The sequence below is a fragment of the Triturus cristatus genome, chromosome 12, assembly GCF_964204655.1.
Source record: "Triturus cristatus chromosome 12, aTriCri1.1, whole genome shotgun sequence".
Taxonomy (NCBI): Eukaryota; Metazoa; Chordata; class Amphibia; order Caudata; family Salamandridae; genus Triturus; species Triturus cristatus.
In genome coordinates this window covers 305,818,110-305,833,790 of record NC_140595.1, presented here as the reverse complement: position 1 = coordinate 305,833,790, position 15,681 = coordinate 305,818,110, and the positions used below count along the sequence as shown (strand labels likewise).

General features: G+C 46.1%; 1 protein-coding gene across 1 annotated transcript in view; it reads right to left on the bottom strand.

Annotated features, from left to right (window-relative positions):
• The window catches only part of LOC146775937 (uncharacterized), a 1,457,164-nt gene that overhangs the window by 587,641 nt on the left and 853,842 nt on the right, over positions 1-15,681 (bottom strand). The window contains exon 8 of the mRNA XM_085639461.1: positions 13,167-13,334. Coding sequence (XP_085495587.1) covers positions 13,167-13,334 — 168 coding nt within the window. The remainder of the gene's footprint in view (positions 1-13,166; positions 13,335-15,681) is intronic.

The following is a 15,681-nucleotide window of genomic DNA, read 5'->3' as shown; positions in this document are numbered from 1 at the left end:
TGCCAAGTTTGCCAGGACAGGTTCGACTACTTGTCAGGACCTTATGCACCTCATCCATTTCTCCCCACATAGTAAATCTACAACCGCGCACCTCTACAATCATACACATAGGTCCACTTGTAATCATTCTGGACAGCTAGAGTGCCACAATGGCAAACCAGTGGCAGCCGCATGCTATACAAATGTCAGCTACCATAACATAAACCTGTGATTTCTAGAACTACTTTTATAAAAGTATGACATTTTACAGCCAGTCACTTAAAATATGTGTAGTTTAAGAACATGGTCTTAAGGCACATAAAAATGCACATACATCACTTAAATAACAAAAAGCACATATGAATAAAAGCAACATTAGAGCAATACCAAATAATCAATCATGAAAACAAATACCAATATCACAGTGCATAGCGAAATAATTTACAAAAGGAATATGCTACTTACCAGTATGCATCTGTTCTTGGCATGTAGAGCTGCAGAGTTGTACACTTAGCATAGATCGCCATCTGGTGTTGGGCCCGGATGTTTGCAGTTTGTTTTTGTTCTTTGGACAGTCTTTGGAAGTCACGAGTTCGGTGACTCCTCCTTCGGTCCGTACTGCGCATGGGCTTCGGCTCCATCCTCAGATTGTTTTTCGCCAATCGGGAAATGATGGAGCGTAGTAATAACAGTGAGAAACCCATGTGTGTTGCATCTAAATAAGATGGACTGGAACGGATACAGGTAGCCGGGGAGGTGGGTGGGCGTGTACAACTCTGCAGCTCTACATGCCAAGAACAGATGCATACTGGTAAGTAGCATATTCCGTTCGAGGCATATGAGCTGCAGATTGTACACTTAGCATAGATTATATAGCAGTACCCAACCTTAGCGGCGACCACCGGTATCCGTTGCAGCGGTTTGAAATAGTGTCTTTAGTACAGCCTGGCCCACACTAGCTTGTTGCTTGGAATGCACGTCTACACAGTAATGTTTTGTGAAGGTGTGCGGTGTTGACCATGTGGCTGCTTTGCAGATGTCATCTAAGGGTATGTTCCCTAGAAAAGCCATAGAAGCCCCTAACTTTCTAGTAGAGTGGGCTTTAGGTGGAACAGATAATGTTCTTTTTGCCGTTTGATAGCAAATTTGTATGCACTTTACAATCCACCTAGCTATCCCTGATTTAGAGATGGGGTTGCCTTTATGCGGTGGAGAGAAGGAAACAAACAATTGTTTGGTTTTCCTGAAAGGTTGTGTTCTCTGTATGTAGTACAGTAAAGCCCTCTTAACATCAAGTGTATGTAGAGCCCTTTCCGCAACAGATTGAGGTTGCGAGTAAAAAACAGGTAATTCCACCGATTGATTGAGATGGAAGGGGGAAATGACCTTGGGCAGAAACTTTGGATTTGTACGAAGTATCACTTTGCTGTGATGTATTTGCAAGAAGGGTTCCTGTATAGTGAACGCTTGTATTTCACTAACCCTTCTAAGGGAAGTGATAGCTACGAGGAAAGCGGTTTTCCAGGTGAGGAACTGTAGCTCGCATTTATGCATTGGTTCGAAGGGCGGACCCATTAGCCTTGTAAGAACTACATTTAGATTCCATACAGGGGAAGGTGGTGCCCTGGGAGGAATTACTCGTTTAAGGCCTTCCATAAAGGCTTTAATAGCGGGCACTCTGAACAGTGATAAATGCTGTCTGTTTTGTAGGTAAGCAGCAATCGCTGCTAGGTGTAGGCCTATGGATGAATATGCCAGGTTACACCTTTGAAGATGGAGTAGATAGCATATGATGTGCTGTATGGATGCATCTAAAGGGTTGATTGTATTGTTACGGCAGTAAACAACAAATCTCTTCCACTTTGCGGCATAGCATGCTCGAGTGGTAGGACGTCTGGCTTCCTTGATAATGTTCATGCAATCAGGGGGAAGGTTAAGGTACCCAAATTCTAAGATTTCAGGAGCCAGATCGCAAGGTTGAGCTGAGCTGGGTCCGGGTGCCTGATTTCTCCATGGTTCTGAGTTAGGAGGCATGGGGACAGGTGCAGTTTTTGATGTGGTACCACCGATAGCTGTAATAGTGTGGTGTACCACGGCTGCCTGGCCCATGTTGGGGCTACCAGAATGAGTGTGAGGGAGTGCTGTTGTAGCTTCCTGACCACTAATGGAATTAGCGGGAGAGGTGGAAAGGCGTATGCAAATTTGCCTGACCAGTTCATCCATATCGCATTGCCTTTGGACAACGGGTGTGGGTATCTGGCGGCGAAGCTTGGGCATTTTTTGTTTTCGTGGGTGGCGAAGATGTCTATCTGAGGATGCCCCCACTTGTGGAAGAATGGGCGAAGAACTTGTGGATGCAGTTCCCATTCGTGTAGTTGTTGCGTTTGTCTGCTGAGCAGATCTGCCATGGTGTTTTGTACGCCTGGAACGTGCTGTGCCAGGAGAAAGATGTTTTGAGGAATTGCCCATTTCCATATGCTCTGGGCTAAGCGGGAGAGTGTGTCCCCCCCTGTTTTTGAATATAATACATTGCAGTCATATTGTCTGTGCGAATGAGGACTGCTTTGGCTGAAATCTGTTTTTGAAAGGATTTTAGGGCTAGAAAGATCGCCAAGAGCTCCAGATGGTTGATGTGGAGCGACTTTTGCTGTGGCGTCCATAGACCTTGCATTGTGAGGTGTAGGAGGTGCGCTCCCCAGCCGGAGAGCGATGTGTCCGCTGTTAGAATCACCTGAGGAACCGGGTCCAGGAACGGCCGCCCTTTGGAAAGGTTTGTGGTGTTCCACCACTGCAGAGAGTGATGGGTGCGGCCGTCCACCAACACCAGATCCGTCAGCTGTCCTTGGGCCTGGTTCCACTGTTGTGCTAGGCACTCTTGGAGTGGACTCTTGGATGTGTCCCGCACCGCCGCTTGGCGGGTTGGTTCCTGGGGTGGCGGACATCTTGCTCTGGGGTGAGTGGCCCATTACATCGGACAGCGCTGCATTGCGCATGCGCCAGCGGGGGAACGCGTATTTAATGCTCCTCCCCTAGCGCAGCGGGATCGCGCAGCGGGCGTGTCCTCGCGTGGCCGGAGTCGTGCCAGAGTCCTGCCCGTCCGCGCTAAGGACGCGCGGGACGTGGCGGGCTCTGGCCTGCTCTCGTCTACCCAGCACTGTTGCCATGCCTACATACTCCAGGGAGCGCTTGTACTCCATCGGCAAGGTGAGCGGTCATTGCACTCTACAGCCCGTTCATCCATTATGCGGCCCCTACCGCTGTCCCTGTAATGGTTTGGCGCTTGACCCTCCGCAGCTTCTTTCCCGGCTTTGTCCCTCTGCCGTTCGGCACAACAGGGGGCTACCGCCCTCACTGCGGATTTTGAATCTTAATGTCAGGTCGATCCTTAAACATCAACAGAATGTGTACGACCTGATTGAAAATGAAGCCCCGGATATTTTAGCCTTAACCGAAACATGGCTTCAGGAAGCAGACACTGCCATTCTCAATCTTGTTTGCCCTCCCGGCTACTCTATGTATATTGCGAATAGGCTATCTAGAGGCGGGGGTATAGCTCTGATAGTGAGAGCTAGCTTTTCCTGTGTGTGGACCATTCTTAAGATCGCTGGCTGTGAAAGTGCCTCTTTTAAAGTCTCTGTCAGCTCAGAATTTACACTCTCTGGGATGGTGGTGTATCGTCCGCCGGGCAGTGATATGGCGTTCAGGAATGTTTTCTCGGACACTGTCGCCACCTTGGTCACTGACTGTGCTAATTTTTCCATCCTGGGCGATTTAAATTTGCATTTCGATGCTCCATCCTGTCTGACAGCATGTAGTATTCTTATGGACTTAGAGGCCTTTCAACTTTTTCAGCTGGTCTCCCAGCCTACTCATTCCGGGGGACATATTCTTGACCCTTTTTTTACCAACTTGACCGAGGCTAAAGTCACGTCGGTGGCTCCTGTAGAGTGGTCTGACCATTCTTTGGTATCCATCTATTGCCCTATGACTACCAACATTTCCACCTTTTCAGCCAAGCGGGTACCCAGGAGACCCTGGAGTAAACTCAGGCTGGATGACTTTTACCATCTTCTGTCAGTGGAACCTCTGGGCCCATTTAACAACGTAGAGGAGGGGTATGATCTCTTCTGCTCTTGGCTCATTAGGGCTCTGGATGCTTTGATACCTGTTGTAACAACGAAGATCAATCCTCGAGTGTCAAGCCCCTGGTATGACGACGCTTTGCGCGCTCTGAAGGGAGCCTGTAGACGGGCGGAGAGGGCCTGGCGGAAGACATATGGGGCTGAGTTAAAAGCTACATATGTCGCGTCCGTCAAGCTCTACCACCGGGCCATCTGTCGTGCCCGAGCGGCATTTTATGCCGAGGAATTCCGGAATAGCACTAACCCGTCGAAGGCCATCTTCAAGGCGGTGAAAGATCTTATGTCTAAGCGGTCTATCTCTACGGCTGAGAGTTCTGTCACACACTGTGAATCCCTCGCTTCCTATTTCTTGGGAAAAGTCCAGTTTATATATCGGACTTTCCCGAGCACTGGTATAGCGATGGGTAGCCCTAAGGAGACACCTCACCAGCCCGCTCTGCTCTCATTTCCCCCCCTCACCTTGGAAGGGTTTGACAAACTTGCTATGCAAGTTAAATCTGGGTCCCCATCCGATCCAGAGGCCTGCCCTCTTTCGAGACCAGACCTTTGTGGGGCGCGTGGCTATACGCTCTCTTGTCAATCTCTCCTTAGAGACTGGGGTCGTTCCCATCAGCTGGAAGCAGGCGGTGGTGTCCCCGATCATTAAAAAACCATCTCTTGACCCGTCTAAGCCGGAAAGCTACCGTCCCATCTCGCTGCTGCCCTGGCCAGCTAAGTTGACAGAGGCCCATGTCAATCTGGCCCTGTCTGAATACTTAGCCCGGTCCAATGCCCTCGATCCCACACAGAAAGGCTTCCGTGCAGGCCACAGCACGGAGACTGCCCTTCTGGTGATGGTGGAACATCTCCGTGCAAGGTGGGATGCTGGTCAGACGGCGGCGCTGATTTTGTTAGATCTCAGCGCCGCATTCGATACTGTATCGCACAGCATCCTCCTTAGGCGGCTCGAGGAGATTGGTATCGGCGGCCAGGCGCTGCAATGGTTCCGCTCCTTCCTAGACAACCGCTCCTTCTGTGTTGCCATCCCTCCCTTCAAGTCCAGGTTCCAGCCTCTGGCCATGGGGGTTCCGCAGGGAACCTCACTGAGTCCCACGCTGTTCAATCTCTACGTGAGACCGCTGGCTGATGTCGCAAGGCAGTGGGGCCTAACCATGGTCTCATATGCCGACGACACACAGCTGGCGGTTACTCTCAGCGGGGATGCGGAACAGGATGCCCCCAGGTTTCAGTCCGGACTGAAGGCGGTGGCCAGCTGGTTGACAGGTAACTGTCTCCAGCTTAATGCCACAAAAACAGAGGTTATGGTTGTCGGGAAGGGAGTGGAGCTCTGGGGCGATCAGTGGTGGCCTTCGGAGTTGGGCCCCACTCCGCCTTAGTGTCGGAGGTGAAGAACCTTGGGGTCTGGTTAGACGCTGGTCTTACATTTATAGGGCATACCAAAAAAATCGCAGCCTGTTGCTTCGGTCTCCTAAGAGGGTTAAGGCCGGTGCTTAAGTTCTTCGACGCCCCTACCAGACAGCTTGTGGTCCAGGCAACCATCATCTCCCGTCTGGACTACGCCAGCTGTTTGCTGGCGGGGGCTAACCAGGCTGAGTTAACCCGTCTGCAGCGGGTGCAGAACGCCGCGGCGAGAGCCATTGTTGGACTTCCTAAGTTCTGCCCGGTGTCTCATGTCATCCGCTCCCTGCACTGGCTCCCGGTGAGGAAGCGTATTCTCTTCAAGGTCTTGTGTCTGACCTTCAAAATCCTTAGAGGCATAGGCCCTGAGATCCTGGCCAACTCCATTTCTTTCTATGTCCCTACCCGCAATCTTCGATCTCTAGGTCAGGCCCTTGCTGTTGTCCCCAGATTTAGGCTCAGCAGGATGGGGGGCCGGTCCTTCAGGGTGAGAGCCGCGTCAATCTGGAACACCCTCCCAGTTGAAATTCGGCTGATAGAGGACTTGCTGTCGTTTCGTAGAGCCATAAAAACCTTCCTATTTTAGCTTCCCTGTTTTAGTACTTTTCTGTAGCATTATCTCCATGTTGTGTTATGACTGCTCCGTGTCTCTGCGCCGGGATGCTCCTTCGCTGGAGTCGCTGTGCGCATAATAAATTGTTATAACATAACATAACATAACGCATGTGGAGTCGTGCATGGGGCACTATGAAGATGCAAGATGCCATCATCCCTATGAGCTTCATAAACACTCTCGCTGGAAGAGAGTGCTGAGGAAGCAACGTTTGGCGCAAGGCTTGTATGCTTGCGATTCTGGCTGAGTTTGGATAGGCAATACCTTTGGAGGTGTCTATAGTGGCCCCGAGATATTGCTTTGTGTGAGATGGTACGAGGTGGGACTTTTGGTAGTTCACCGTGAAGCCTAGCTGGAGGAGCAGTTGGATGGTGCTGTTTGTATGTTGCACACATTGGTTGTAGGACGCTGCTTTTATCAGCCAGTCGTCTAAGTAAGGGAAGACGTGAATATGTTGACGTCTGAGGTGTGCTGCTACTACTGCTAGGCATTTGGTAAACACCCGTGGTGCGGTGGTGACCCCGAAGGGGAGAACTGTGAACTGGTAATGTTGACCGTCCACCACAAACCTGAGGTACTTCCTGTGAGAAGGGTGTATTGGAATGTGAAAGTATGCGTCTTTCAGATCCAAGGTAGTGAGAAAGTCTCCTTGACAGAGGAGCGGGAGGACTTGCTGTAGGGTGACCATGTGGAAATGGTCTGAATGTATGTATGCATTTAGAGGCCGGAGGTCCAGAATGGGCCTCAGGGTCCCGTCTTACTTTGGTATCAGGAAATACAGAGAGTAGACCCCTAGATTTTGCTGATTGACGGGGACCTGCTCTATAGCGTGTTTTTGGAGGAGGGAGAGCACCTCCTGTTTGAGCAGTGTGGAATGTTCTTGAGACATTGGACGGTGCCTTGGTGGGATATTGGGTGGGGTAGATGTTAGCTCGAGACAGTACCCTGACCGAATAATTTGGGTCACCCATTTGTCCGATGTTATGGATTCCCAGGCGTGGATAAAGTGTTGTAGTCTGCCCCCGACCGGAGTGGGATGGTCTGGGGGGAGCGGAGGGAAGTCATTGTGCGGGCGGGGTGGCAGAACGGGTGGTGTTAGTTTTGCCCCTGCCCTTATTGTTGTTGCCCCTGTATCCACCCCTTTGGTAGCCCTTCGAGAAGGTATTTTGAGGAGGGGACTTGTAGGAGGTAGAGGCGCTATCGGTGGAGTAGCCTCTGCCTGTGCTACGAAAGGATGAACGCCGAAAGGAGCGTTTAGGGGTCTGTGATTGTAATGCACCCATAGACTTTGCTGTGTCCGTGTCCTTTTTCATTTTTTCTAATGCTTCGTCTACCTTTGGCCCAAAGAGATTTTGTTGGTCAAAGGGGTGATTTAGTATGGATGCCTGGACTTCTGGCTTGAACCCTGAGATCCTGAGCCAGGCATGACGACGAAGCAGGACACTAGTATTTATGGCTCTAGAAGCAGTGTCTGCTGCATCGAGGGCACATTTAATGGAGGTGTTAGTAATTAGCTTTCCCTCCTGTATCAGGTCATAAGCTTTACGTTTGTGTTTTTCCGGGAGGTGCTGCATAAGAGCCTCAAGCTCATCGTAGTGTGCTCTGTCATAACGCGCAAGCAGCGCTTGTGTATTCGCAATGCGCCAGATGTTCGCGGCTTGCGAGGCGGTGCGTTTACCAGACGCATCTAGGAGTTTCGATTCCTTATCTGGCGGTGGGGCCTCACCTGAGGACTGGGAGTTAGACCGCTTTCTAGCTGTGGACACAACTAGGGAATCTAAGGGAGCAGGGCCCTTAATGTATGTAGGGTCTGTGGGTGCCGCCTTGTACTTTTTTTCTATTCTAGGGTTTAAGACCCTGGCCCTGACAGGGTCTTTGAACACCTCAGCAGCATGCTTGGTGACACCCTTAAGCATGGGCAAGATGGCTGTGGACTTATCCTGAATATCAAATGTATCCAGTAAGAAGTCGTCTTCCACTGGTTCACTATGCAGTTCCACCCCATGGTAGTGTGCTGCTCTCTGCACTAAGTGGTGAAACCCTAGTGAGTCCTCTGCGGGGGATGGCCTGGATGGGTAGAGGTCATCTTGAGGCACATCCGGTATGTCAGGGTTGTGGTAATCTTCCCATGGGTCTGGGGTCCCCGGTGGTGTGTGGTCCATTGGGGCGTCCGCCGGGTCATAATCTGGATCCCCGTAATCCGGATCTGGGGACGGGGTCGGGGAATGATGAGGCAAGGGTGGCGGAGACCTGGGAGGGAGAGGAGGTGGAGGAGGAGGAGGAGGAGGAGGAGGAGGTGTAGGAGGTGGTGGGGAGGGCACTCTGAGAGGAGATGTGGCAGAGTCCTTCCGCTTGGGCGGTGGAGGAGGAGCTGGTGTGTCAAGACGTCTTTTCTAGATAGTTAAAGTTAATAGCCAAGTCTTTGGATCCTTTGATAAGGTCTTTTGATAAGGATCTGGTGGAAAAAGGTCCGGTGGCGCCGAATCGTCCGCTGGCGCCGATGTTTTCGGAGCCGAGGATTTGGGTGGTTTCTCTGCGCCATGCCTTTTTGGAACCTCCGGTTTTTTCGGCTTCGAGGTAGGCTTCGGCGCCGGAGCGTTGGTGCCGAGGGATTTGTGCTTGTGTTTTGTCGGCACCGAAAGTCCAGGCTTCGGCACCGGTGGCTTCGGAGTCGAGCTGGGCGTCACTTTCTTCGGTGCCGAACGGTGCTTATCCGCACCAGGCGTCGGCTGGCTCGAGCCCGAGCTGCCGTGAGACTTGTGAGGCTTCGACACCGGGCCCGAAGGTGGGGTGATAGAAGCTGCGTATTTGGTTTTACCCAGGCCTGCAGGCGAGGGTGTAACCTGAGTCTCTTTGGTTTTGGGCGCGGGGGTGGGAGGGGGTAGAGTACTCACGACCCTCTGCGCCGGTGTGATGTCCTCCAGGTCGGAGTCGTCGGCCTCGGAAGCGCTGACGATGTCTTCCTCCTGCTCGGTGTGTTGTTGCCCGAAGCTCCGGTGTCGTCTCCGAAGATGTCCGGTGGAGCCGCGGTCGATGAGTGCGCCATGGTGCGTCGAGCTCTTCGATCCTGGATGGTCTTTTTTGATCGAAAAGACTTACAGACGGGGCAGTCTCTAGCCTCGTGTTCTGGATAGAGGCAAAGGTTACACACCTGATGGAGGTCGGTGTGGGGAAATTTAGACCCACATTTTGGGCACTTTTTGAACGGAGTCCTTTCCATCGGCCGGGACCGGAGTCGAGGAGGGCCCGAAGGCCGGTGCCGATGTGTGGAATGGAGAAAAGTGCCGCTTCGAGAGATGAAGATAGATGAAGAAACTCGAAGAACGAGGATTTTCCGTCGAGGCTGGAACCGTAGAAGTTCGAAGCCGGAGCACGAAGTATCACATCCGAGCCCAATGGCGGAAAAAAGCAATCTGAGGATGGAGCCGAAGCCCATGCGCAGTACGGACCGAAGGAGGAGTCAACGAACTCGTGACTTCCAAAGACTGTCCAAAGAACAAAAACAAACTGCAAACATCCGGGCCCAACACCAGATGGCGATCTATGCTAAGTGTACAATCTGCAGCTCATATGCCTCGAACATACTATAATTGATATATGACATTTTCTCTTGTTCTAGGTACAGGATGATAGACTACAGCTTACAGTTTAATCCTCAGTTATGTACACTACCAACCCCACTCACATCTTGTGTTTAGTTTACACAGTCCATTATTAGTTTCAATGACTTCGAAGAACGAGAACAAACCTCGGCTCCAATTGAAAACTACACTTTACATGGAATTAGTAGGTCTCCTTCTGATAGCAAATACATGATTAAAACATATAACAAGTAAAACCATCAACTAATTATGTGCTAGTAGCAACAAATGCAGTGGTGCTTCCCTACAGTCTGTCAACTTTATTTCAAGTCGTTTTCAAAAGTTAGCAGACATATTTAATGGATAGCTGTTTACCATATGAAAAATAATACCAAATGATAAGAAGTTTCAAATGAAAAATTATCAGAAAAGGTAGAAGCCTGATCCATTATTCTTCCAGACTAATGAGACCTTCAGTTAAATTGAATCTTAATTTGGTCAAAACTATGCAACATTTGGTATCTATATTGTTGAATAAAGGCACCATCTTTAGAAAAGGCTTAATTGACATGTGTAGAATTAATGAGCTTTTCCCTGTCAGTTTCAGTCTCATTATCAATGCATTTTTAAAAAAAGACTTGGTGACCACAGGAACTGAGGTTTAGGGTGAAATCCTTGGTGAGTTCAAGTATGACAGCAAATCAACACCCTAGGACTGTTTTGGGGCATTTGAAAACCACAAAATTGTATGGATGCCCCTACAGACAATTACGTGTCTGAGAACATTGATCGATAGTTAGATTGACAATACAGTCGAACTGAAATACAGAACACTAACAAGGTCAACCAAAAGATGTCACAACCAGAATATTACACAACCCTAAACAAGGCAGCTCATTACAAGAAGGCATAGGTACATGAAGAAGCTGCTTCAGGGAATTGTATTCTCTAGTGTGTGCTGGGTTAATGTTCGCTAGGCCTCCCAGCTCTACTCTACATTTTTCTGGCATCAATTGTCTTTGCCATACACCCATGCACAGATGTACCAACCTCAACCAGCCTTTTCACCCTAATTACAATTCACATATAACTATCCCTGGGCATTCTGTTCTAGCAAAGTGGCTACCTTGCTAATTTTACCTCACCAGCCCAGACATGAGGTAAACCGCAGGCCCAAAAATCATAATGCGAGCCCACTTCAAGGTTCACTTTTCACTTGTTATGAAAGGGTTAGGGTTCCGGCATAGGCAAAGCCTAGGCACTCAGTCGGATGCCATTTAAATATGTTACTGATCCATGTGGTATCAGCTAGGGGTAAAATATACAACCCTATTCCGAGTCTTCATTGTCATAAGAAAAAAAATGAATCTGGGTAACTGCACCTAGTTTTCCCTCTTTCTGTACTCTTTTCTCTCTACAAATCTGACCAAGGTTTACCTGGTGAAATATGTAAAGGTAAAATTACAGGTTTGGACAACTATCCCCAATGTGGGATTACAGGAACGAGCCAAACTGTCAGTCAGGAATCATTTGGTTTTAGAGGTTTGTTTTTAGTTTGGGCTTGATGTCTATAAGGGTGGAAACATTGAAGAAATGCTGCTCTGCAGCCATTTTGTTACCTTGAAGTCATTGCGCAACAGAGTGAATGCCTTAAAGAGACTCTCTGCTTAACGAAGATCAGTGAACAGAGTCTGCCTCCTTCTTGCCAATTGTCATAGCCGTTTGAATGATGATAAGCAAAGGTCTCAATCTCACAAAGTTTGGAGTTTGGAGAGTGTGTTTATCTTTAATCGGTACAGGGATGCTATATGCTTAGTCAATTTTTAATCTTAGAAGGGTGGAGATTATCACAGTTTTGCCCTGTAATGGAATTCAGGAGATGCAAGGCATAGTAGAAGCCTGAGCTGGTGGTGTGAATTGCAGACATAAGCACTTATTTGAGGTTCTAAAGAAAGGTCAAGATCTCTGTTAATCCTGCTCTTAGGGGTTTTGCACAGGATTATTTGGTGACCCTCAATATTGAAGATGGCGCTTTCAGTACAGTAGACTGAGCAGCGATTGGATCACACAAGGAATGATGTCTGCAGCACTTGCATCGAGGCAAACTGATATCACACAGCTTCTACTAATTTTAGGGATAATTGAGCATGTTTTAGATTTCACATAGGTTCAGTCAGAATCACCCAAGAAGTATTTTCTTTCTTTGTTTACACACTTCCAACAAAAATATAATTTACTACACACATCACCATACCACAAATAAAAATTCTGAGATAATTATATTAAAATAGAAACTGTGTCTTATTCATTGATTTTGACATCATGCAGAAACGTAAGCCTGTACTTACTCATCTATGTTCCTCTCTATCTCTCACTCCAACACATTGCCTTGATCTACTTCTGTATCTATGGGCACAGTATAATTGCTCCTTACTGTGTTTCTATTCAATTATGTGAAAATTCTATTTTCTGTCTTTCTCACATTCCTTTTTTCACTTGATTTGGTCCTCATTATCCTCTGTTGAGGTGGCCCAAATGCTTTCTTATTTTGTTATTATGGATTCAGGATTTGTTTTCTGATTTTCCTTGCATCTGTTAAGTAAGATGTTGTTGCAATTATCTCTTTATCAAACTCACTTGACAGCTGATTATCAACTAATGAGGTTTCTACCAGGCCCAGGTAAAATTTCATTTACACAGGAATAATCTTGTGTAATTTTGGTAATTTTACATTATGCTTACTATGCAAAATTCCCAAATTATGTGATTAAACCACAATGTGTAATTACGTGCCATTTTTACCAAGACTTTAGCGCAAGCACAAAGGAACAACAAAAATATAAGCGCTAGCTGTGTTTGAGTTCATTGAACTATTTTTTGTGTGAAATGTGTCCTTGTGTCCCTTTTGGATTCTAGGACGCATTTTATGCTTAAATATAGCGCTAAATGCCAGTTTTGCATTTCATGTAATCATGCATAATTTCCCCGAATGTTTGCATAATTACACAAATGCAAATTACACAAATTTAGCACATTTCTAGTTTTCAATCCATATCTTTTAATTTGAGTCTCTCTCACCAACGTGAAAGTGTTACAAACTTTTTAAAGTATTTTTGCTTCACATTTTCCCTGTTCAGCCTAGAACAAACTTCAATTATTACAATTCTTCATAACCATTACATTCCTTTGTTTTAAACAAAGTTGATTCTAAATATCCAGGATTTTCTATGGAAGATATCCTTGAGTCTGTGTGCTTTCTTCTTCTATATCAAGAAATGTAGTCATGCCTGTGAGATCTTAATATCGTTTGTGAATCTCAGCTATGTAGCCAGAGTCTTCCAAAGTTCTTCCTTCATTTGCAATGGTGTAATTTTAGGTGTGGAATAAGTATTCATGGTACTTAGAAAAAACTGAAATGCTAATTAAAAGTTGTATAATGTATACGCTACTTACAGTGTTGACCGCTGATATGTCATTGCTGCCACAATGCGGGACTCAATTCCCATGTCCAAGTGAGAGGAGGTGGTACAGGCATCCTGCAGTTGTCTCCTCTGCAGAGCTCGCTGCTTAACGCAAGCCAAGAATTCCTTCAGACTGGTGCTGAATCTCTCCTTTTCTTCACTAGAGACAGATTATAAAATACATTGTTAGATGAAATATCTAAATATCATAGAAATTAGTGATGGCAGTGCATAACACTGAAAGAAATACTTATGTTCATTAAACTGAAGGATAAGGGTTTGCAATGCTCGAACAAAATATGAATTGCTGAGTTTCCCAGGATATTTTGAGGAGTTAGCAGGACTATTTTAAGGATTCATGAGGCCCTGGTCACAGGTATATAAGGGGTCCACCGTGTGGATCATTGAGACTTAATATGTATTAGAAATTATATAGACATACAAATCATACCAGAATGTCTGTGCACATAAATAGAATAAAGACTAAAGGTATATTTATTTAGGATTTATTTAATGTAATTCATTTCAGCAAGACATGTCTATTTATTTCAGATTTTCAGAAATATTTTATGTACTATACATCTAATAAACGTGGATATTTTTAGGCAGTAGTAACTTTGAGACGAGTGCTGTCCAAACCCTTAATGTGTTACGACTGGCCCAGTCGCAATACAATAAACTAAATAGGAACTAAAGAATTAGTAATGAAGTGTTTATTTTTTATGCACATATTGACAACTGTGGAGATGGGTTTAAATACAGACTCAGCCCACCGGAAGTGGTAAAGGTTTGTTCTTTTGTGAAGAAATGCAATAAAAATCATTGATACCAAACACAGACTCAGAATCACAAGCATGCCTTCTTGAGTAAATTCATCGTAACTTCGGCACCAAGTAACCATTTTTAAAAAAAATGTTTGGGATGTCTAGGTAAATAGTTCACAAAAATGGTTTGTGTGTACACTTATATCTCTTTTAGGCTATAGGATTATTTACTAGAGGAAATGTTACTCAACATTCTGATATTCTTAATAGAATGCTTTTTTACAGCCTTTGGAACCTTGTTTCAAGATTTGACATATTATATATGGAATTGAATTTAAGTTAGCAATTTATTTGAACATGTTCCCAACTTTGAATGTTGATTTAAAGTGGGTGGTAGACTATAACACAGGAATCCACATGGTTGATGCCAGCTTTCACTGTTGATTCATAGCACAACTATATTTCGAGATCATAGAATCCAACATAGGGTGCCTAACTATGCTGTTAATGCCATCTTGTACTTGGGGATATAAATATGACAGACGTGTTTGGTACACAGCATCTGGCCATCTCATGGATAAGAGGTAGGACACTAACGGCCAGATATTCAAAGCACTTTAATAGTCACAAACACTCTGATTCAACCGTTGCTGCAGTTAAAATCCCTGTTCTTATGTGCTAAACCAATTTTAGGACTAAGAAAAGGTTGTCAGACTCCTAAAATGGAATTCCAAATTGATACTGATTTGGAATCTGGAATGGGCATGTTGTATGTGTCCCGGCCAAACACCAAATCAGTATCAAATGGATCAATGTTTTGCGACCGCAGTCAGCTCATACAACATTGATATTTTACTGTCACCTCATAGAAGGTTGTAACCCTTTTGCAAAAGGGATGGGGTCTCCTTTAGACCCTTCTCCTTTGTGAATGTAAAATAAAAAACTTGCAGGTAAATGGGCCACATTAAAAAAATGTTTGCTTTATAGTTTTTTTTTTCTTCTTCTTTTTTTTATGCTTTTTTTTTTTTTGTCCTCATACGCCACCAAGGTTCTATATGTATGATCAATAGGTTAACAAGCGATATGCTACCTCAGTACATACCAACTGGAAGGGACAGAACATGGAGCGAGGACCTCGTCCCATAGCAATAATGCTTGACATACCTACGATCAGCATAGCGCAACCCTTCAAAGGATTTTGAAAATCCGCCAGAATACTGAAGAAAGTATCAAGGCAATGCTTATACCCAGAAATGGGACAGATGGCTCAATCATTGGACCTGGGGAAAAAAACCAAAAAAAACCCCAGTCTCTCAATGATCCCATTTCAAAAGGCGCCAAAAAGATCTTTTATCAGGATTCCCTATTCTGGCCAAGTCCAGCTTGGAGACTTGCAAGGCAGAAGCAAACCATTCATTGACAGAAGGAGGTGAAGGGTCCTTGCACTTCTTGCATATCTCCCTTCTAGCGAGAAGTATAGCAAAGAAGACTAACTTTTTCACCAATGTGGAGACCCCCTCTAAAATTCCAAAGATCACTAACTGGGGATCTAATATTATGTTGAAGTCCACTGAGGTTGACAGAATCTTACAAATAGCTTCCCAGAACTGCGACAAAAAAGGGCACTCGTAAAACATGTGGATATCCGAGGCAGCCAAGAGACCACACCTAGCACACACTACCATATTCCCCTGAGTAAACTTAGAGAGGCGAAGGGGAGAGTAGTAAGCTCTATGAATAGTA